At 46.6% G+C, this 23,665-nt stretch overlaps 1 protein-coding gene across 2 annotated transcripts in view; it reads left to right on the plus strand.

Moving 5' to 3' along the window:
• Nucleotides 1-23,665, plus strand: part of STXBP2 (syntaxin binding protein 2) — a 371,603-nt gene that overhangs the window by 138,233 nt on the left and 209,705 nt on the right. For both annotated transcript variants that reach the window (XM_086960353.1, XM_086960362.1), the window contains one exon: nucleotides 22,388-22,466. In XM_086960353.1, coding sequence (XP_086816479.1) covers nucleotides 22,388-22,466 — 79 coding nt within the window. The remainder of the gene's footprint in view (nucleotides 1-22,387; nucleotides 22,467-23,665) is intronic.

The raw sequence follows: 23,665 nt of genomic DNA on the forward strand, positions 1-23,665 counted from the left end.
AGTGAACTTGATTCCCTAAATGTTGCCATAATGGAAAATGACATAGGAAGACAATTGATGATATGGCATTGTGGAAAGCACCAATGGAGGATGGCAATTAGGTGGAATTTTATCAAATCACTAAATTCCTGGTCATACCATTGCTGTGTAAGGTTTTTCTTGTGAGTAGAGTGCCCCTGAAATTCAACAAAGCTGAGATTGTGTTAATTCCAAAGCCAAATAGACCCCTTCGAATGTGCAACTATAGGCAATATGGCTTATAATGTGGTGGCTAAAATACTGACTAAGGTACTGGTGACCCATTTCAGAAAAATGTATCCCTCTGCTAATCCACCATACACAAGTCTGATTTGCCCCGGGGTGGACCTTGGCTAATCATCTTCTGTCAAAAAACACATGTACGGAGGGTCAAGAGGGGAAATAATTTAATGACCTGTCAGCTCATGCCCCTAATAACAACGTGAAAAACAAAGAGAGGTGACCAGGTCAAAGGTGGTGTCCTGTCCTGAATAGTGTGTGACAATCATGCGAACACTAGTGTGAAAAAAAAAAAGCACAGAGTCTCACTGGGCTGGACAAATCCCATCAGACCACCCGTATGGCGGCATATCATTATGTGGGGATAAGGAGTCGCTCCAACACATCGCCTGAACCATCACATGGCGATGCAAAAAATAGAGGGCGGTCAATATAGCCACAGTAGTGCTCAAAGAAAAATATAGAGAAAAGTGCAGTGCTATTGAAATAGTGATGACTAAGATTGGCTACCTAGAAGAGATTAATCTAGGTGTCAAGATTAAAAATACGCTCTGGTGTGTAAAGGAAAAAGACACAGTTAGCGCATGCTCATCCTGTGTCAAGCCAATTTGCTAAACACACACTAACCCAATACAAGTGTGACCGTCTCCTATCCAAACCACCATAGCCCGCCAGCACTCTACCACCACCAGTTAATGTTAGAATAATGTCCTGATGAGGGAACTTTAGATGACAAAATTGTATGCCAAGTTCCTACTATAGTAGGATGAGCATGCGCTAACTGTGTCTTTTTCCTTTACACACCAGAGCGGGGCCTCCATCACCCGAGCGGTTGCCGGGCGAGGTGAGGTCTTCACCCACACAAAGCTGGGTGAGTATCACAAAGGGGAAATGCCTCTTAGTGACTAAGCTAATATGCTTTAGTATTGTGCAGAACGCAAACTGTTCTTGCAGGTGTTCCCTGTCTTGGTGGTGGGTGTGGTGTCGTGTAGACTCATGTGTGGAAATGAATACAGTGTATTTTGTTGTTCTTTGTCTTTTGACAGGAAGATCTTCTCCTGTGATCATTGGATACTGGGGTTCCATGTTGTGAAGGGGAGACATGACTCTCTTGAGTATATCACATGGTACTGTTACAAATTTTTTTACATGTGGATACACCCCCTAAAGTGAGTTGCAGTAGCTTATTATACATTTTTAAGGTCCTGATGAAAGCTGGAGTAAATACTCCTTCTAGCTGAAACTAGTTGACCACTTCTCACCGCGCCATGATGTAGTCTTACTCACTCACTACCAGGCGTATTTTTAATCTTGACACCTAGATTAATCTCTTCTAGGTAGCCAATCTTAGTCATCACTATTTCAATAGCACTGCACTTTTCTCTATATTTTTCTTTGAGCACTACTGTGGCTATATTGACCGCCCTCTATTTTTTGCATCGCCATGTGATGGTTCAGGCGATGTGTTGGAGCGACTCCTTATCCCCACATGATGATATGCCGCCATACGGGTGGTCTGATGGGATTTGTCCAGCCCAGTGAGACTCTGTGCTTTTTTTTTTTTTTCTTCACACTAGTGTTCGCATGATTGTCACACACTATTCAGGACAGGACACCACCTTTGACCTGGTCACCTCTCTTTGTTTTTCACGTAATCATCTTCTGTCCCACATATTGTAGCAGGTTAAAGCTGACACGGTGGTCAGGGTTCGACTTTCTTTAGATGCTGAGAAAGCATTTGACCGAGGGGAGTGAGGATACTTGCTCCACTGAATGGGCTTTGGAGGCGACGTTCTATCACGTATGCAAGAAATGTATAATTCTCCATCCTCATTTGTCAGTTGTGGAGGCTTTGACTCATCGTGTTTTGTGGTACATAGAAAGCAACATTATCTATCAACCTTATTGTTCTTGCTTGCACTTGATCCCTTGGCAATCTAAGTAAGGCAAGATGATCAGATTGAGGGAATACAGATGGTAGCTGGGGAACTGAATTGGCTGATGACAACTTACTGCCCACCCCAGATACTCAACAGAATCCACAATCGACCTCATAGATCAATTTTCGAAATTCTCGGGTTATTGTATTAATTGGTCCAAATGCTAAGCACTCCGTTGACGTGCATTATGACACAAGTAGCCCTGGGCTCCTTACCCTTAAAATGGAAACCAAATTGATTGAAATATCGTGGTCTTGTAAACTGACTTGGTGACTACGATAAAAGATAACATATCTCCCCTCATTGAAAGGACACAAATAGTCTTCAAAAGATGGACACATCTAATTCTGTCACTATAGCGAGAAGTGCAAATAAAATAAAAATGAATGTGGCACTAAGGTTTAATTATCTCTTTGGGATGCTGCCTTTACCAGTTCCCCACACATGCTACAAGGTTTAGACAAGAGCATCTGGGTATTTGTATGGTGAGGGGGAAAATGCCAGACTGAAAAGTTCTAAACTATTCGCTTCCATGGAAAAGGGCAGGTTAGGTTTACCACTCATGGACTGCTACTGGACTGCACACCAATTGGCCCATTTGGTACATAATAAAAATGCATAGGGTAAACCGATTTGGGTAAAATTGAAAATGCATGTTCTAAGGATGGGGGTAACCTATTACTAACTGCCAATGATGGTTGAGCATAGGATCAACCCAGTCCTACAATCATCACATGAAGCCCGACAGAGATCACACAAACTAACCAATCTACAGCGTTTTTACATTCCCAAGCGCCACTCTGACGTAACCGGACTCTTAGAATGGGGTGGGGGGAGCAAAAATAAGTTGGAATAAGTGGAAAAGTCACGAAATCACCTCTATGGGAGACTTGCTCACCCAGGGTAAAAAAAAAAACATTTGTAGATGTTCAGCATGAATTTCAGCTCTCCGCCACGCAAGTTTGGATCTATACCCAACTATACCCTGAGAGACAAACTGGGACAGGATCTTCATGGAATTACACTGTCTCCGATCCACAAATACATATACACATGGAAAGAATTTCAGGGCACGACCCCAGGCTTATATTCCCTTCTAATAAACTATGCCTTTTTCCAAGATATATCACTAACCCTACATAAATGGTGGGAATCACATATTCATAATTTGAAGGCAATGAATTGCAGGTCCTGAGAGGGGACTAGATAAAAGCTTCAGAGTTGCTCGGCTAAGTAAAGTTATTTTAAAATTCTTCATGGGTGACACTGGTCTCCAGTTTGACTGTTTCAAGCTAAACTAAATCCTGACTCACGATGCTGGAGGTGTGGACTGGAAAACTGGGATATAGTACACATTTTATGGGAATGCCTGGGAATGTCGAGGTTTATTGGACACATTGTCTGGGGAATTAGGTTTGGCAAATGACTTAATGGCTAGGCTAGTGATACTTCAGATTTGCCATTTCTCCAGTCCCATGCAAAACAATGGTTATCAGCAGCCTTAGCAGCAGCCAAAAAATCTATATTATGATACTGGAGGACAACCACAATCCCGACATAAAGGAAATGGCTAGAAGATGTGTATGAATAGCTCAATATGAAAAGCTGAGTTCTAAAATTAATGACACTACTCAATTTGAGTCCGTGTGGGGAAGAGTTCTGAACGTGTAATAAGGTAATCTCGGGATATGTCAGGGATTGTTGTACAGTGCCTGACCCTGGTTCTCTCTCTTCCTTTTCCTATCCCCTTCTTGCAGTGGAGACGCACATTCTTTGGAAGCACAAATATGTGGGAGGGGGAGGGCAGTGAAATGTATTTTTCCCTGTCTTATGGAGCATGTACCTGCTGGTTGGAAGCTAGGGGGTGTAGTTAAGTTTGATTGGGGTCCCTCATTACAATGGTCGAGGGGTAGTGATGGACCATTTAACTTGACTATTGAAAAATCCTTTTATTAGTGAATTCTCCCTCTTTATCTAAGGTGGCATACTCAGGGCTGTGCAGGTAGGGGTAAGGGTTTCACTGGTCTTGACTGTTTTTGGGATATCTCTGACACGCGCTAAGACATGAAATATTGGCTGGACTTTTACACCAGCCTGAGGTCTTCGTTGTGATGGACTGTGAGTAGGGAAACGTTTGGTGAGTTATGTATTCTCGCTGTTTAAAATAAATAAAGAATTGGCAATCAAAATGAATATGTACTTCTGCCCAGTGAGATTGTTATAGGTAGGAAAATGTTCTAAAATTGCTTGAAGGTGACCAATTTTATGCATTTTAATATACTTAAGTATATTATAAAATTGTACCAATGTGATTAAATTGAGCAAGGAGATAGAACATGCACTGTCTTCACTGCATTGATTGACAATACATGTATCTTTAGATGGATTTTAACTCCTGTCATCTTGAAGCAGCTGTTAGTCTTTCCTCATTGCCACCCTTGCTAAGAATGTCCAACTCTGATGATTTGAGATAGGCTGCCCATTGTGGGCACGAGTCAGTTGAAAATCTGTTGCAGGATGTGAGATAACAAAGCTCATGTGCTGTACTACGAAGGCAGCACACACAATAAAAAGGACAACAACACTGTTTTATAATTGTGCCGTTGTTTGGATAACGTGGCACCCAACTGCATTTTAGGAGCCCAATTACAAATTAGAACACAAAGAGATCAAGGACGGATTATGTGTTTCACAATCCGCGACTAGCATGCAGTAAAGATATGCTAGTCTCCACTGGAGGATGCAAGTTCTATGGGAGCGGAGGAGCTGTGGGTCTCCGTTTAGTACCCGTGTGCGTCTTAGTAGACCTCCTCAAAGTAAATGACCCAGTAATGTAACTGATGGAGTGAAGGAGCCATATTTCCTCATCCACACTTACATGAACATTCAAAAGGGACTTTCCTTGGTCAACAGCAGGGTCATCTAGAACTAGGTGTTACAACCAGGTGACTAGCGTCTTGGCCTACCATTGTCCTGCCCGTGATACTACACCTATGTATAATTTTAATGCCACTAACCACTCAAGCTCATCTCTTGTACCTACTGTTGCCCTCTTACTCTACCCTACTAAACAAATAGTACCCATTTGCCCTGTTACTCAACTGAGTACCCTAAACCTCCATTTCAGTTCTGTCCCTTTTGAAACTGGAGCACACCTCATCTAGGAATGGTTTTCACCTATGCCCTCTGCATTATGAGAAGGGGAGGATCTCAGCAGGTGAAGCTCATAGAGGGAACATAAACTTCAGACTGATTACTGTACGAAGGTGTTTCAGGTTTGGACTCCTTAACCGGGAAATACCACTATCATTTGGGATCACTGCAGTTGGCTGAATATGTAAGTAATTGGTGTTGATTGTTGTAAATATTAGCATAATTGTTTTAGAGCTGGTGAATGGTGTAAAGTTGAAATAAAATTGCTGCTTAGGTCACATTATGCAGGACCTTTATGATGGGGTTTTGATAGTGGAGAAGCTTTCAGTCTGCTGGATGTTTTTGTTAGTCTGTAAGTACTTTACTGCAAAGCAACCATAATCCACAGGATGTTTTAGATAACTAGATTGTGGACATCCTGGAAAGACCCAGGCATCTGTGGCATAGATGTCTCATTCTCATATGGGAGATGCAGTGGCTGAGAGCTAAGGTGCTGGTTGACAGTGCAAGTACTGATGTGATAGAATGACCAATATACTTCATGATTTTGAAACAAAGTCCCGTGCACATGTTTGGGTGTGGGGAGATTCTGGTGTCAGAACCAAATGTTTACAACAGTGTCCATTGATAAATAACGGAGGTCAACATCAAGTTTCCATGTGGAAAATGTTTATATTTCAACTTGATCAGTACAAGAAGACAAACCAGCCGACGCATGTTTCGTCAAACCGTGCAACAGACTCTTTAGGGCTGTAGGTTTGTAGGAAACCGAATGACCACGAAAACCGGTGTGGATCCACCCAGATCGCGGCAATGAAAGTGTAATAATGAAGGGTAATGGAATACAAACAGGAACCTCTGGTGTCTCAAGTATGGAGACACGAGGGCAAGTCAGGACGGGTACATCTAATAGTGGGAGACCTGTTCTCCCGGAGTGCTGTGTGGCGATCTGGTCACATGACTCAATCGCCACACAGCACTCCGGGAGAACATCTGTTGCACGGTGTAATGAAACACATGTAGGCTGGATTGTCTTCTTGTACTGATCAAGTTGAAATATGAACATTTTCCACGTGGAAACTTGATGTTGACCTCCGTTATTTATCAATGGACACAGTTGTAAACATTTGGTTCTGACACCAGAACCTCACCACACCTCACGTGTGCACAAGACTTTGTTTCATTTGGGTCTTGATCCACACACTTGCAGGGGTTGTTTCTCTTCTGGGTTTGTTCCCCCTGACGTGTTTGCACTGTGGACTTATGACACATGATATTGAACCTTGAAAACGTATACTCTTGAGCGCCATCACTTACTGTACCCAATCCAAACCCATCACAGTTACTCATACTTAATGATTTTGTTTTCCTTTCTTTTAAGGAACTCCCCCTGTCCCTGTTGCCTTCTTTTTAGGTCTTGCCTAAAGAATGCTTTTAGTTGTCTGTTGTGGAAAGGCCTCTTGCGGAATATATTAAAACTTTTAACGCATTATGGGCTAGCCCATTGATACCATTGGTTAGCTTTCATCTCAGTGTCATTTGCTTTCTTCTTATTCAACAGCGTTCCTTCCTCTTATTTTGTTTGTTCATCCCCTGAGAAGAGCTTCCTTAGCTTCATTTGGACTTGGTTTATTATTTCCTTCCACTCACATTAGAGAACTACTTTTTTCTTTCTCTTTCAGCACTTCATGGGAGTGCACTTTTTCTTCCTCTTTCCTTTGCCATCTATTTTTTTCCATTCTTTTCTCTGCCTCAATCTCCTCCATTGTCCTCCCACCTGCTTATCTCAGTATTGACTCTCCTCATCTGCTTCCCCAGCCTCAATTTCAATAAAAAAAATTAAAAAGCTGACCGCTCTTGTTTGCTGCTAGTCTATTCCATTTTTGAAAGGTACATTCATGCCCATTTTAATTCAATTTTTGTTGAATTTTGTTAATTTAATACTTCAACGGGCATCCACTGTAACGATAAAGAATTAGGGCATCATGCCGCAAGCATGTGTTTGTAACTAATCCCTGCTCATATGTCATCACATTGGACTGCCATATCATAATGAGGCTATGCACATCATTGTGCTTGTCTTCCAATTTTTACGAATTGCCTACCACACAGCTCTAACTGCATGGTGGCGAAAGACTTATTGCGGTTTACCAAAATCATCCGGCCCACCCATTACTTACCATTGGTTGTCTTTTGTCACTCATTTGCTTGCTTCTTATTTGACTGCTTTCCTTGTCCCATCTTCTCCATCTTGTGTTTGTCTGATCCTTGAAGTCTAGCCTTTTTTCCATCCCTTCATAGGCTAAATTGTATTCTTCCACTACTCACTTACAGGGTACTTTGTGGCATGTGCAACTGCAGATACACATGCTCTGCATACTCCTGCAGTATGTTGAGCTCGGTCGTGTACCCGTTTTGGCACCGAGGCAGCCACACCAAACCCAGCCTACGTTTACCCCAGCTCTGCCTGGCTCTATGGAGCCGAAACAACGGTGTTCGAGGCATGTGGGCTGCTGAATTCATATCTGTGCATAGATCGCCGCCTAGTGTTGGGTCCGGATGATTGCACATTGTTGTCCTGGAAGAGTCTTCGAAGTATCACGAGATAGGTGGCTCCTCCCCTGGACTACAGTGCGCATGGGCATCCCCTCCATCCCCAGATTGTTTTTTTCCGCCATTGGGTTCGGATGTGTTTCGGTTCCCTCTATCGGAATCGATAATAGTTTAACTTTCTAACTTGAGACCAAAAGGTCTTTAGGCTTGACGTCGGTATCGTTTTTCGTTCGGGTTTGACTTTTCTTCAGCTCCGAACTCTTGCTGCCCTTCCGCGTGCTGTCGGCGCGGACGGGCCTACACGACGCTCCAGACATGGAACGAACCCCGTTCAAGAGGTGTCCGGTGTGCACCTCCAAGTATTCACACCTCGACGTGCACCCAGTGTGCAACAAATGTCTGTCGCCGGACCATGACGAGACCAGGTGTATGGCCTGCTCAAAGTTCCGGTGTAAGAAGACCCTCAAGATTCGTCGGGCCGCTAGACTCCAGGCCCAGTTATCAGCGCCCCGCCAGACAACATCTTCGAAGAAGGCGTTGGAGACGATAATGTCTTTCAAGTTTCGGACTCTAGCCCGGCGTCGGAAGAAGAAGAAAACTACGACGCGGGAGACGAAGAGTTTGAAGAAGTCGGCGGTGAGGTAGGGGACGACGATGGGGCCATTGCCACCGTGGAGGATAGCTCGGAGGAGGAGCATCCTCAGACTGACTCAGGGGTCAACCCCCATTATACGGCCCAGGTCGAGGGATCGCCTTCGGGCCTTACCCAAGACTTTGTTCATTGTCCCACGGCCTCGCCTACGGGCCCGGCCACGGACATTTCTGATGTGCCACTCCCGTTGAAGAAAACGAAAGTGAAGCCATCGGGGTCCACACCACCGGTTTTGAAACCGAAAGTGAAAGTCGCTCTGGTGGGACCGAAAGCTCCTGAGGCCTCGAAGTCGAAGAAATTCAAAATGGCCGACGGCAAGAGCCACGCCAAGATGGCCGACCCGAAGACCCCGGTGTCGAAGCCGAAGGGGAATACGACCGACGCGGCCGCGTCGGCGCAGAAGGTGGTCGAGGTCGATGACCCGAAGAAGGCTCCGAAAAAGCGTCAGGGCGACGCCGAAGCTCTGGCTGCGCCGACTCCGGCCGGCAAGGTCAAGGATGGTGGTGTGTCGGCTCCGAAGACTGTGCCTTTAGCCGACCCGACTTCGGACTCTGGGAAATCGCTTGAGCAGGTCCAGCCCTCTCCGGCCTTAGCCAAGAAGGTCGTCGAGTCCCTGCAGAGGATTCGGAAGGACGCTGAGGCTCCCGAACCACAGCATGTGGTGCCGAAGCCTACACCGAAGCCGGCAAAGGCGCAGACGCCTATCCGCTACACGCTGCCGCCGAGGACGATGCCGAAGGCTTTCGCTCCGAAGCATGGGGCCGGGGTGCCTCGGAAGGCGGTGTCAACGCCAAAGGCGTCCTTGGTGGTGCCGAAGCCTCGGCTCCAGCCGCTCACAGATGAGGAATGTCGGGAGGTTATCATCGAGGCCAACACCGGGAAGCTCTCTCTCCTCAAACGGAAGATCACCACGGAGCCGGTGTTGGAGCATTATCGTATTCCACTCAAAAACAAGAAGGACTCTGCGGGTACTTCGGCCCCTATAGAGCCTGCATCTCCACATAATTTAGAACTTTCACCAACGCATTCAAACGCTGGGGAAGGTGACGAAGAGGACGAGTACAACTATCCAGCATACTCGGATCCAGAGGAGGTACATGAACCTTGGTCTGCCGGAGGCGACCCTGAGGACCCTCAGTCGGGTCAGGAACCGCAGCTTTTTGCTGCAAAGACTTCTCCAACAGAGGACTCTGCAGCATTCAACGCTCTGATTGAGAGGGCTGCAGCTAATCATGATGTCGACCTACATTCAGATCCAGTGGATGTCGATTTTCTGTTTGACACTTTCTCAGTGGCTGAGAAGTCAGTCAAGACATTGCCAATGCTAAAGGGAGTGCTGAAGCATGCACCAGAGGTTTTCAAGGAGCCCACTCGGGCGCGAGTCGTCAATCCTCGTATTGATAAAAAATACAAGGCAGCGCCCTCGGATCCAACTTACATCAAGGGGCACTTGCCACTGGATTCTTTGGTGGTATCCAACGCACGTAAGTGGGCGAACTCGCAGACCACGGGTGACGCTCCTCCCCCAGACAAAGAGTTGAAAATATTTGAAGCCTCTGGGAAAAGAATTGCTGCACAGGCAGCTAATATTTGGCGCATTTCAAACACGCAGGCCCTACTTGCACGCTACGATAGGGCGCATTATGACACCCTGGAAACACTTCTGCAGCACTTGCCTGATCAGTACAAGGAGGCAGGGGAAATGTTGATTCAGGAGGGGAAGCTGATCACCAACGCTTCCATCAAATGTGCACTGGACGTGGCTGATACCGCCTCCAGGGCGATCAACACTAGCGTGTTGCTAAGGAGACATGCATGGCTTAGGATATCAGGATTCAAGCCAGATATACAGACGACCATCCTGAACCAAACAGTTAATCCTGACCACCTGTTTGGCCCTGAGGTGGATGCGGCACTTGAAAAGATGAAGAAAGACACGGACACTGCCAAGTCTATGGGGGCCCTCCAGTCTCAGCAGTTTCGGGGTGGTTCCTTTCGCCGCTCCAATAACAGAGGCACCTCAAGGGGTCAGGCATCACAGTCCACACAGTATTAAAAGACCAACACCCAGACCTCATACACCAACAAGAGTAGAGGTGGTTACAGGGGCAACAACATCAAAGGCAGGGGACGTGGAAACAACAGCTCCAGGTCCTCCACAGCCAACAAACAGTGACGCCTTGTCACTGCCCCCCGACCACACAACACCGGTCGGGGGGAGACTCCAGCAGTTCCTGCCCGCGTGGAAATCCATCACCACGGACAGGTGGGTCAGGTCTCTTATCCAGTACGGTTACTGTCTGGAACTTACTTCCACTCCACCAAACATACCTCCAAGAAGCCGTCCTATGTCCGGCGAGCACTTGCACTTGTTGCAGCAGGAGGTTCAAGTCATGCTGCAAAAAGGGGCAATAGAGCTCGTCCCACTGCAAGAAAGGGGAACAGGAGTGTACTCTCTGTACTTTCTAATCCCCAAAAAGGACGGATCCCTAAGGCCCATCCTGGACCTCAGGCCCCTCAACTGGTACATTCTATCGGAGCACTTCCATATGCTCACGTTGCAGCAGGTCCTCCCCCTGCTTCGACAAGGGGACTTCCTGGCTACGCTAGATCTAAAGGATGCGTATTTTCACATCCCCCTGCATCCTTTCCACAGGAAGTACCTCAGATTCCCGATTCAAGACCAGCACTACCAGTTCAGGGTTCTGCCTTTCGGGGTCACCACGGCGCCAAGGGTCTTTACGAAGTGCCTGGCGACTGTGGCAGCGCATCTACGACGCCAGAACGTCCACGTCTATCCCTATCTGGACGACTGGCTCATTCAGGCAAAGACGGAACTGCAGTGCGCGGACCACGTGTCCCGCACAATTCACCTCCTGCACGATCGCTGAACTATCCAAAATCCCATCTCCAGCCCGCCCATATACGGCAGTATCTGGGTGCGACACTAGACACTCTGGCAGCCACTGCGCAGCCAAATTCAGTGAGAATCGCCAGTATCCAGACGCTGATCCAACGACTCAGACCTCAGCACTCGCTTCCAGCGAAAGTGTTCATGCAGTTGATAGGCATGATGGCCTCCTGCATCTCCATAGTCCCGCACGCAAGACTACATATGCGTCCGCTTCAGGAGTGCCTAGCACGTCAGTGGACTCAGGCTCATGGGCAACTGACAGACCTAGTGTTGGTGAGCGGTCGGGCATACAACTCTCTGCATTGGTGGAATCCACAAAACCTTTGCAAGGGCCGACCGTTCCAGGAGCCTGTGCCACAGATTATCCTGACAACGGACGCTTCTCTCCAGGGATGGGGAGCGCATGTACTCCACTACACAGTGCAGGGACTATGGACACTACAGCAAAGGAAGATGCACATCAACGTTTTAGAACTGATGGCAATCTTCATGGCCTTGAAAGCCTTCAAAGTACATCTGTGCAACAAGGTCGTGTTGATCCGGACGGACAACATGACGGCCATGTACTACATTCAGAAGCAGGGGGGCACACACTCTCCGCAGCTGTCTCATCTGGCTCAGAGCATGTGGAAGTGGGCCATTCAGAGGAACATCTTCCTCATGGCAGAGCATCTCCCGGGCAAAGACAACCAAATGGCGGACCTGCTCAGCAGGCACAGCCACCAAATGCACGAGTGGGAGATACATCCATCAGTACTCCAACCGTACTTCCAAAGGTGGGGTCATCCAGAGATAGACCTGTTCGCCACAAAGGAGAACGCAAAATGCCAAAGCTTCGCCGCCAGGTTCCCACACCCGCAATCGCAGGGCAATGCGATGTGGATGAACTGGTCAGGCAGATTTGCGTACGCTTTTCCCCCAGCACCTCTGATACCGCTGGTGGCGCGCAAACTCAGGCAGCACTCGATGACTCTCATCCTGGTTGCTCCAACGTGGGCTCGCCAACCATGGTACACCACGTTTCTAGAACTGTCCGTGGTACCGCATCAGAGGCTACATCTCACACCCAGCCTTCTGACGCAGAGCCATGGCGACATTCAGCACCCAGATCCGCAACAGCTCAACCTGGCGATCTGGCTCCTGAAGTCCTAGAGTTTGGCTACCTCAACCTTCCCCCCGATTGCATGGACATCATTCGGGAGGCAAGGAAGCCCACTACTAGAGCTTGTTATGCGGCTAAATGGAAGAGGTTTGTCATTTACTGTGTCAACCACAATATTGACCCACTGGATGCTTCCATTCAGAACATCATTTGTTACCTGTTCCACCTGTACCAATGCAATTTGGCGTACTCTTCCATCCGCATTCACTTGTCGGCAATGGCAGCATACCTCCAAAGTAGGCAACACCTATCACTTTTTAAGGTCCCTGCTATCAAGGCTTTTCTGGATGGACTCAAGAGAGTCATTCCGCCACGGACACCACCAGCTCCGGAATGGAACCTCAATGTGGTTCTTACAAGGCTGATGGGTTCTCCCTTTGAGCCACTGCACTCTTGTGAGCTTCAGTTTCTGACTTGGAAGGTTGCTTTCTTGGTAGCAATTACATAGCTACGGAGGGTTAGCGAGTTGCAGGCGCTCACCATCCAGGAACCTTTCTTCCAAGTACACGCTAACAGGGTGGTACTCCGCACTAACCCTAAATTCTTACCCAAGGTTGTATCTCAATTCCACATGAAGCAGACAATTGAGTTGCCAGTGTTTTTCCAAAACCCAGAGTCGCTGGCGGAGCGGATGCTCCACACCCTTGACGTTAAAAGAGCCTTGATGTACTACGTTGACAGGACAAAAGATTTTCGTAAGACCAAGCAACTTTTCGTTGCTTTTGCCTCACACCACAAGGGAAACGCTATCTCCAAAGCTGGGATCGCTAGGTGGATCGTGAAATGCATTCAGATCTGTTACGCTAAGGCTAAACGCCAGAAAGTTGGGGGCCTCTATGGCTTTCCTAGGTAACATTCCCTTAGAAGATATCTGCAGAGCAGCCACATGGTCTACCATACATACTTTCACTAAGCATTACTGTGTAGACGTGCACTCCAAACAGCAGGCAGCTGTTGGCCAGGCTGTTCTCAAAACACTTTTTCAGACCGCTGCAGCTGGCACGGGCGGCCGCCACTAATAGGAGGACTGCTATGTATTCAATGCACAGATATGAATTCAGCAGCCCACATGCCTCGAACTGCAAATGCTACTTACCAGTATGCATCTGTTCTTGGCATGTAGGGCTGCTGACATTCATATCGCCCACCCTCCTCCCCGGCGCCTGTAGCAGCTGCAGTATTCATATATATATACATATGCTCATAGCATGGGCATCACTCACTTTCTTCACTCCATCTCTGCCAATGGCTAAAAACAATCTGGGGATGGAGGCGATGCCCATGCGCACTGTAGTCCAGGGGAGGAGCCACCTATCTCGTGATACTTCGAAGACTCTTCCAGGACAACAATGTGCAATCATCCGGACCCAACACTAGGCGGCGATCTATGCACAGATATGAATGTCAGCAGCCCTACATGCCAAGAACAGATGCATACTGGTAAGTAGCATTTGCATTACTTTGAAACAAGTCGACCAACCATGGCAGACTCCAAGGATCTGGAACTGCTGATTTTATGTTGTCTCCATGAGGAGTCGAACACTCAGCAAAAGAGACAGTTTTTTCCCACCCCATACAGAGAAAATTCCAGCAAAACCTCTACCTAAGGTGCAGGAGACTCTTTCTTTTAAGCTAAAGCTTAACTTTGAGGCACAGCTGGCATTGGAGCTACCTTTTTATTTTTAGTCAAGCACTTCATGAGAGTGCATGTGTTTGCCAGTTCTCTCCAATATGTGCTCCACCGCCAAAATGTCCACCCCCCTTGCTCTACGTTGCTCTGTTATACGTGTGTTGATTGCTATTTGTCGGCCCTGTGTGCTTCTCACCCGATGTCCGTGTTGCACTCACCCTCATGCACTACTTGCCCACTCATGTTCTTCTCCACCTGTGATCTGTTATTCTCTTTAACGTGCTTCTTCCAAGCATTGCAGTCTCCTGCATGCACTGCTCCCCCCTCCCCCACCGCGCATCTAAGTTGCCACTCACCACCCTAACATCATGGTCTTATTGATTTAAGAATTTTTTTTATTTTGAAGTTAAATGTTTTTCATTTTATTTCAGAACCGAAGAGGAGGATTATGTTCAACGTTTTTCATTTATTTTCACCAGCAGACTTCTTCATGTTCAAAAGTACCTTTCCCATAAACCCACGGGAAAGGAACTGCAAACAATTTTGACCTATCAACAGTCTCAACAGTCCTCATAATGAGCTTGTCCCATAATCACATCCTCTTTCTTTCCAGCTCCAGCAGGCAGATAAACGCTTTCCTACTCTCCTTACTTTTTATTGGAAATATCATCTTTACAGTGTGTTTTTATTTGCTGGAGCCGCCACTGTAACATGTGTCAGCACTCCTTTCGCAGCCGGCTCGTTAATTCCTACATTCTCCCTGGGGCCGTGTGAGTGAGGTGAGATTCAAGGCCCTCTAGAGGATGGATTAAAAGGAGACACGCAAACCGCATCTCTGTGCTCCGTGGGTGATGCGCTTTCGGATCAAAGCATTCCGACACAGTCAGTCCCCGCGGAACCTACGTCTGTCATTCTAAGTTCCCTGGGCCTGCTTGGAAGCTGATAGCGCCTTTTGGTTTCTTCAACTGGGTCAGTACTTAGTTTGGGCATATTTTTCCACACTCACGACAAGCTTACCCTCATTCCACTCGTTACCAAGCGGGTCAGTATTTAAGCGCTTCATAATTCCGCATGAGAAGCGCTTGGCCCTCATTTGCTGCTGCTCAATGGGTTGGTCTAAGGCAGGATATTTGAAGCCCTTATAGATCATACTGGGTATGGTTTGGCCCCAGGCAAGTTGCTATTGTGTGCTTCAGTATGCCCATCTGTATACTGGTTCCACCCAGGGCCATACAAGTCCCTTTCTGGGGTTTCACATTATAACTGCAAGTTTACTTGCATTTAAGGAACTTGAAGGCTGAATTCATAGAAGAAAAGTCCTTGTCGGTCCTTCCTCTTGATAAGTGCTGTGAGGCAATGTATGCCTCAATCCATCTGCGATCCCGCCCTTGAAGAGTTGCCTCGTTAGGATTGATTACGCCTGTCCCACGCCTGTCTGTGTCACTAGATCCTTTTCCTCCTAAGTAGTCCCTTACTGCACATGATCAGGGTTTCCAAGACCGCAAAAGCGTAAGGTGGACACAAGGTTGACCTATCAGCTTCTGAAAGGCTTAAGAAAGCCTTCCTTTCCAGACCCCTTTCCTCCGGTCTTGATACTAACTACTGGGCCCCGTACCAGATGAATTTAGTCCCCCATACCAAGAAGGGGAAGATGATGGCTCCCATGGGGACTCCACTGACCGTCGCCTTACCAGTTTCAACACCTGATGACCAGGATGGTCATTCTTATAAGTTAGATCCAGATGATCCTATCCATGCCTGTTCAGCGGAATGGTCTCCTTTCGCCAAAGTTGCAAAATACGCGGTGGACTGTCTCCATAAACCCCTTGAGAAAGAGGCACATACCTTCCTCAGGGCAGAATGTGTGCGTCCCTCCCTGGAAGGGCAGGTGACCTGCATTCCGAATATTGATGCCAGAATCGCGACCTTTCTGATGAAGTATTGTCGAGATCCCAAAAAGGGTATAGATCGGTCCTGGAGCTCCTGCCAAGGCAAACTCCTTTATTTAATAGGGCCTATAACAAAGATCCTACGAGCAAAACTAGATAGAACAAGCAAGGTCCTTGGGTATCCCGTTATAGCCCGAACCCCTCTCTGGATAGGCGCAGCGTGCTGTAATTTTTCTGGGCAATGCTAATTGTGCTTTGTCCACAGAGCGGAGGCGCTCTCTTCTAATTAAGATTGATCCCAAGCTAGGGGGCCTGGTTTCCACAGAGGCGGGGGCAGTGCCCAAGATGGGGTTATTTGGTTACCCATTTATAAAGGAGTTGGGGAAATTTGTTGCTACTTTTGTGTCCCTGTACAAGGTGCAGGCCAATAAAAAGATGTTCCACCCTCACATTTTTGTCGGGTCGGTCGCAGTAGGGGGCGCTCGTTCGGCCTCTTCTACACACAAGCCACATCTCGAGGCCATAGCTACCTTAAGACGCAATGGCAGGACCAGCCATGCAAGGGGGGGTTCTTATCCTCCAACAGAGGTCAACGAGGCTCAGGTGCACAAGGCTCCTCTAGAGGACAGTTTCATGGCGCCCAATCACATGAGTTTGCTCGTTTTCTTTCTGACCAAAAGTGGGAGGTCGATTAGCTCTATTCCTTCACAACTGGGAAGAATTGACCTCAGATGCGTGGGTCCTACGGACAGTAGAAGTTTTTCACATTAATTTTCACCAGTGCAAAGTATATGGCCACGTTAGGCATTTTTTTCTGGGACACTAGCTCTCTTGGTAGATCAACGGGTGTCGGATTTGTTGCGCAAGGGCACTATCGCTCCGTCTTTTCTTCACCCAAGAAGTTTTCTCAGCAACACTTTTCTGGTGGAGCAGCGGGATGGGGGTCAGCACCCAGTGATCATGTTGGTTTATTGCCATTTCAAGATGGAGGGCATCCATCTGCTGCATAGTCTGCTACTGCCAAGGGATTGTATGGTGTGACTGGATCTCAAGGAGGCCTATCTGGCATACTCATTTTTGCTCCTCATCGCAGGTTTTCTCGAATTCCAATTGCAGGGATAGGTGTACAAACCTAATACTGTGCCTTCCGTTCTTTTTTTCTGCCCTGTGGTGTTTTACCAAGGTGCTCAAGCCGGTGATGGAGTTTCTTCCGGCACAAGGCTTCAGACTGGTTATTTATTTGACTAACGTCTCATGCATCAATGTTCTGTAAAATTGCAGGAACAATTACAAATGACGATTCACCTGCTGGAAAGCTTGGGTTTCATGATAAACAACAAGAAATCTTCGTTGATCCCATTGTGACGGGGTGGACTCTGGTCCGCCAGGCTTACCTGTCTCCCCTCTCTTTGAACAGCATGCAGGCGCCTGGCGGGGACCTGCGGAACTGGACGACAAGGACACAGAAGAGGTCGGAGAACACTGTTTCTTTAATTGGGCGGAGCTGGACAGCGAGAGCCTCACCGGACACGCCTCCGGGACTCAGGTAAATGCCGCCCAGGAACCCACTCAGGTGTGTTATGCACTAGGAGGTGAGAGAGACGGAGAGCGACGAGAAGGAGAGGACGAGAGGAGATCGGGAGAGGAGGCGGAGGAGAGTCGGGAGTGGAGTCGAGCGGAGGCGGAGGAGAGTCGGGAGTGGAGTCAAGAGAACGTGGCAGGAGAGGTGAAGAGGGAACACCGGAGGCAGGAGAGGAGACGGGAGAGGATCGGAAGCAAGATACCGAAACAGGACCAGCCGAGAGAGGACGACGGAGAAAGCCAGGAGGCCAACAGGAAGGCTCTTCGCCCAGCCACACTTCATCGAGGGAAGTGTGGCTACCCGAGGTACGGTCACGGCTTGCGGGCTGGGTGGGCTTTAAGTGGGCGAAACCGCCTTAGGAGTATCACACTCACACCCAGTGCACTACCCCCCCCCCCTCACTATCCTGCACCCTAGAACCTAACTGTGCACGTGTGAGTCCTCACCCCCTTTCCCTGTGAAAACGGTCTGACCAGGAGGCTAATACGCTGTTCTTTTCCTTCCACACCGACGAGGCGACCCGACATCGTGGAGCGGAAGGATCGGACTCCCAGTCCCAGAAGACACCGGGAGGAGAGGAAAACAGCGACTGAGAAACGCTTACAAAGACTCACGGAGGAAGCAGAGACAGCGCTTCCTTATTATCGAAAAACCACGTATCGTAAACGTACTTTAAAAGCAATAAAGCCAGCGTTACCCAGATTCCCAGTCTCTGTGAGTCTCCTTGAGGGGATAGTTCCCGGCCCCCCGACCCCGGTAATACCCTTAGCTGTGGTACAGGACCAGGACAACCCCGAGGCGTTACACCCATCCAGACAAACAACTTTTCTGGGTTTCAAGATAGGTTCCCTGGAAAATAACCTCAGCCTGCCATCACGAAAAATAGCGAAGATTCGGCAGGAACACAAATGGACACTCTCCAGGCCAACGACTTCCTTGCACTGTCTTGACGGACTTTTGGCCTCCTCCATACCGGCAATATTCCCCGGCTGCTTCATTACAGAGACTCGGAATCTCGCACACTTCCCCTGTTTGGGATGATTATGAGGATGTCTATGGAGGTGAGGAGGCAGCAGGTGAAAGTGGTTCTCATCTCACCCTTTTGGAGGTTGCAAATATGGTTTCCAGTTTTTCTGAAACTTTCTTGGTTTTCCAATCCGTTTACTCCATGCTTCAAATCTCCAAGGTAATTGTGAATATCATTCAAGAAACCTTTCAAAGCGGTCGCTTCTTCAACTTTTGGCGACTGGGTCATGCAGGCTTTGAAAGCATTCACTCTGGGTGCGAGATTGAAGTCTGGATGGATGCCAACCTCAGCTTCCAGTCCCACACTAAAAAGGTGGCAGCCACCTGAATAGGTCTCCTAAGGAATCTCAGGCCTATACTTGGGCTCTTCGACTCTAAAGCTCGCCAGCTAATTATCCAGGCTACCATCTTATCACGCCTGGATTACGCTAACGTCCTCCTTCTGGGAGCAAACAAAGCGGAAACAGCTAGGTTCCAACGTATCCAGAATGCGGCGGCCAGAACGTTGGTTGGCCTACCACGTAGATGCTCTGCCAGAGCTACCATCCGTAAGCTCCACTGGCTCCCCGTGGAACACCGAGTCAAATTTAAGGCTCTTACCACGATCTTTAAGATCGTTAAACAAGGAAATCCCCCTCTGCTGCGGAATCTGGCCCGACCTTATGTCCCAGGTCGTGCACTCCGTTCTTCCAATCAACTTCTTCTGACCGTCCCCAGGATTAGGCTTTGCCGAACTGGAGGCCGCTCCTTTAGCGTCCTTGGTCCCAAACTATGGAACGATCTCCCCCTCAGCATTCGTTCCTTAGATTGCCTCTCAGCCTTCCGTAAAGCTATCAAGACCTACCTCTTCCCTGCTCTCTAGGCCCCCCTTCCCCCTCTCCCCCTTTCTTTTTCTGTCTTACTGGTGCGTGCTTGTCTCATAGCGCCGGGACACCCCATTGCTGGGGTAGCTGCTGCGCTTCACCAAACCTAGAAATAGAAATAGAAAAATGTTCCTAGTGCAGCCGATTGGTCATCAGACTCCTGTTTAAAAGATTTTACTTTGTAGTGGACAAGCTTTGAACAAGCATAATCCTCGCTTCCTGTCCTGACATGAAATATGAAACTTCCTCGCATTTGTAACGGAAAACTTCAGTTCTATTAATGACACAGAGGTGAGGATTATTCCCACCCAAGGTTTCTGATGACATTATCTTCCCCTCTGCGATTCAAATGCCTTGTCTTATAGGACTGTAAATGTAAATGTTTTCATTGTACTATATGAGTATATTTGCCTTGGTTAATTGATGTTTTCAAATAAGGACTGTTTTTCTTTGTCTTATAGTAAATTAAGGTTTGTATAGTACTAATGCACGTACTGTTTTTCTTGTGGTATAAATGATACATGTATCGGATGTTGGTCTCAGAGATTTTTGTATGTTTTATTCCAAGTTCCGATTTAATTAAAGTTGAGTGGGTTTTTCATGTGGAACCTTTACTGTTTCAAGATGGTAGGAGAATGGGATTATGGGATATGCCCATTATGAGGACTGTTAATTGATCAAAACTGTTTGTTCCTTTTCCGTGGGTTAATGGGAAAGGTAGTTTTGATATGAACATGTTGAAGTCTGCTGGAGCAAATAAATGAAAGAAAGTTGAGCATTATCCTCATCTCCATGTCCTTAATAGAATTGAAACTTTCCGTTACATATGCTAGGGCATTTTACATTCGTATTATTTGCTGCTCCAAATCACGCCCACCATCTTGTATTGGTGCATTACAAATCAAATCTAATGGTTCCCATGTCGTTTTGCTGACACACCCATGCATTGTGACGCATACTCTCTTGAGCAAAATGACCATATCAACAGCAGCAGTTGTCAACACTGTCTTTCTTGGGGGGTTTTTCACCAGTGCCGGGCAGCATTTGGAAAAAACATTTTGGGCCAGATGTATCAAGATACCGTTTTGCGAATCCTAAATAGCGATTTTTTTGCGAATCGCTATTTAGAATTTGCAAAACGGTATGTATGTACAAAATCGCAATTTTTTTGCGATTCCTTATTATTCTTTATTTGCGAATTCGCATTTTGCGAATTCGCAAGTAAAGAATAATTTCCAATTCATTCCTATGGGCCAGGAGGCCCATAGGAATGATAGTGCAATAATTCTCAAATTGCGAATTCGCAATTTGCTAATCGCAATTTGAGAATTATTTCAAGGGTGTCTCAAAGACTCCCTGCTGAACCCCTCAAATCTACATGTGTGCGCATGTGGCACACATACATGCCCTATGGGCATGTATGAGTGTCACATGCCACCCTTACAAATGCCAATTAGGGCATTTTTAAAAGAAATTGCAAATTACCACCAACTACAAGTTGGTGGTAAATTGCGATTTCTTAACACAAATTCGCAAACCAAAAATGTGTCATACATATCATTTAAGGAATCGCAAAATTTGCGATTCCTTAAATGCTATTGCAAAATAAGGAATCACAAATAATTGCGATTCCTTAAATTGCGATTTTTTGATACATATCAAAAATCGCAAATCGGCCGTTTGCGAGTCGCAAAGGCCGAAATTCTGCGAATTTCGGCCTTTGCGACTCGCAAAAGCCTTGATACATCTGGCCCTTTGCTTTTTTCCTCAAAAATGTATATTATCATCAAAAGGCGTGGGCAAAAGTAATATGTCTGAAAGTTGACACCTGTTGGCTTTTCCAATGCTTTTTGATTTTCTTTAGTTATTATCTTTGCCAAAGCTGCATAATATTGGTAAAAATAATTTTTTTTGATGCCGCGCATTTTCAGCTAATAACACTGGCAAAGCTAATTTACCAGACACCGCAAGACATATTTATATTGTCAATGCTTGTTTTGAGATGCTGCTTTTCAGCAACTTAATTTACTTTTCCTCATTCCTTTGTCGCCATTTTGGATTTCTTCACTTTAGATTTGCCCTATTCACAAGGAGCTTAGTAGATGTGCAGAAAGTGTAGCTGTTGATTGTAGTATACGAGACAAGCGGGAAAGTCAGCAGTGGAATATACCCTTTTGGGATAGGAAGTGGCTGGTGCCAAAAAGAAGTCAAAAGATGAGTGCAGATGAGCTTGTCCTCAGAGGTCTGGTCAGATAGACTTCCACTTTCTACATCTCTCCCTCTCAACACTCCCTGCTAAAAAAGTCAAAAGAGCTATTACTGGCAAGGCCAGTTTCTGTCTCTTTGCATTGTTACAGATGGGACTATTTATGAGCAACAGAATTCCACAAGGAACTACAGGACGGGGCATCTTAGGCTGGGTATTGGTTGGCTTGCATTTCATTTTTTACATCAGTCGCAAAAGGAAAAAAGATATTATGGATAAACACACCAGTTGGAAAATTGTACTAGGCCTGAGGCTCTCTGTAAACTTTGCTTTCCTAGTGGCCATGGTCTTATTTCAGCCTTATACCATTGCTTTTCATTTACAAGATATGTGTTGCTTTTCCCAGGATGTAACTCTTACCCGGTTTTCAGTATATCAAAAGTTATCAAATCACTTTGGCGCACCCTATGTAGTGTAAAAATGTGCTGACTTACTAATGGCTGTTTTTTGGTGCTAACCACGTCCTTTTCTCTTTTTACTTCTCCCGGTCAAACCCAAGTCCGTGCAGGCGCTGATCAACGATTTTAAGGGAATGCCAACCTTTGCATACAAAGCAGCGCACGTCTTCTTCTTGGACAGTAAGTATGGTTTGAGTAAAACATTCTTTTTTAGGTCAAGCCCCCAGTCAAGCGCCCATGTGCTGTTGCTTGGTGACCTGTTGTCTGTTTAAAAAAAAGAAACTCTAAAAAGGGTCTTTAGCCTGTCCATTACATACCATTGGTTGGCATCATTATCATTCTAATTTGCTGCTTTCAAATTCGGCAGTACAGGCAAGGCTAAATTTTCTGCGTGGCTTCCATTTCTTTCAGTGGTGCATGGACAGAGGACAGATTGATTTATCTTAATAAGTGTTTACCTACGCTGTGACTGAAGTACTATTTCTTCTTTTGTAATTGTTATGTAGCGCTACCCGCACAATGAAGGACTTTGCAAGATCACCAGTTACATTACACAAATTCACATTCGTTTTTCGATTCCTTTTTTTACATTTTTATATAGCGAGAATCTGACTCAGGCTTTACTTGAGCACCAGTTACATTACGCATGGTAAAATAAATGTTTTCATTCAATGAGGTTTGTAAACACCAACGCATCTACAAAGTTGACTGGACCCATGCTGTCTTCAGCCAGTTTTGCCTTAAGAACTGGCCCTTCGCATTCTGGTACTTATAGTTTTGAATTTAGGGTTATAATTATTGACTACAGCTGCTTGTAAATCACGATTAGAGGTAAGCCACTCCCCATGCAGACCTCTCCCCATGAATTTATCTGACTTGCCAACCTCTAGGCCTCTCGCCCCATCTCTCGTCCCCATTGCTTTCTTCGTTTCACCCCATTCCCTCCATTTCACTCAGCTCCTTCCATCCACTTTTCTCTCTCGCGCTTCCCTTGCCCACCAGCACTGTAAATAGCACGTTACTATTACAGAGAAGGGGAAGTTTTTGTTTCTGAGATTCAAAGCTCTTATCATTCAACTTCATTATCTGTTTCGTTTTCTCTACTTGACACTGGTTATTCCCATATATCAATATTCAGTAACAAACAGAAGTTCAATGTTTCAAAACATTGTCTGAAGAGCGGAGCAGGTTTGCATTAACTACTCACTATTTTAAATTCAAATAATTCACAGTCAGTCACGGCTGGTATGGATCGGGGGTCGCGGGAGGTAGGCTGCATGACTGGTCGGGGAGGTTGGGTGATAGGTCGGGGGGAAAAGAAAAAAATCACTTCCCTCTTTGGCCAGTCCATGTCTCTGCTCCACTTCTCTTACGACTTG

The sequence above is a fragment of the Lissotriton vulgaris genome, chromosome 1_1 (genome assembly GCF_964263255.1).
Source record: "Lissotriton vulgaris chromosome 1_1, aLisVul1.2, whole genome shotgun sequence".
NCBI lineage: Eukaryota > Metazoa > Chordata > Amphibia > Caudata > Salamandridae > Lissotriton > Lissotriton vulgaris.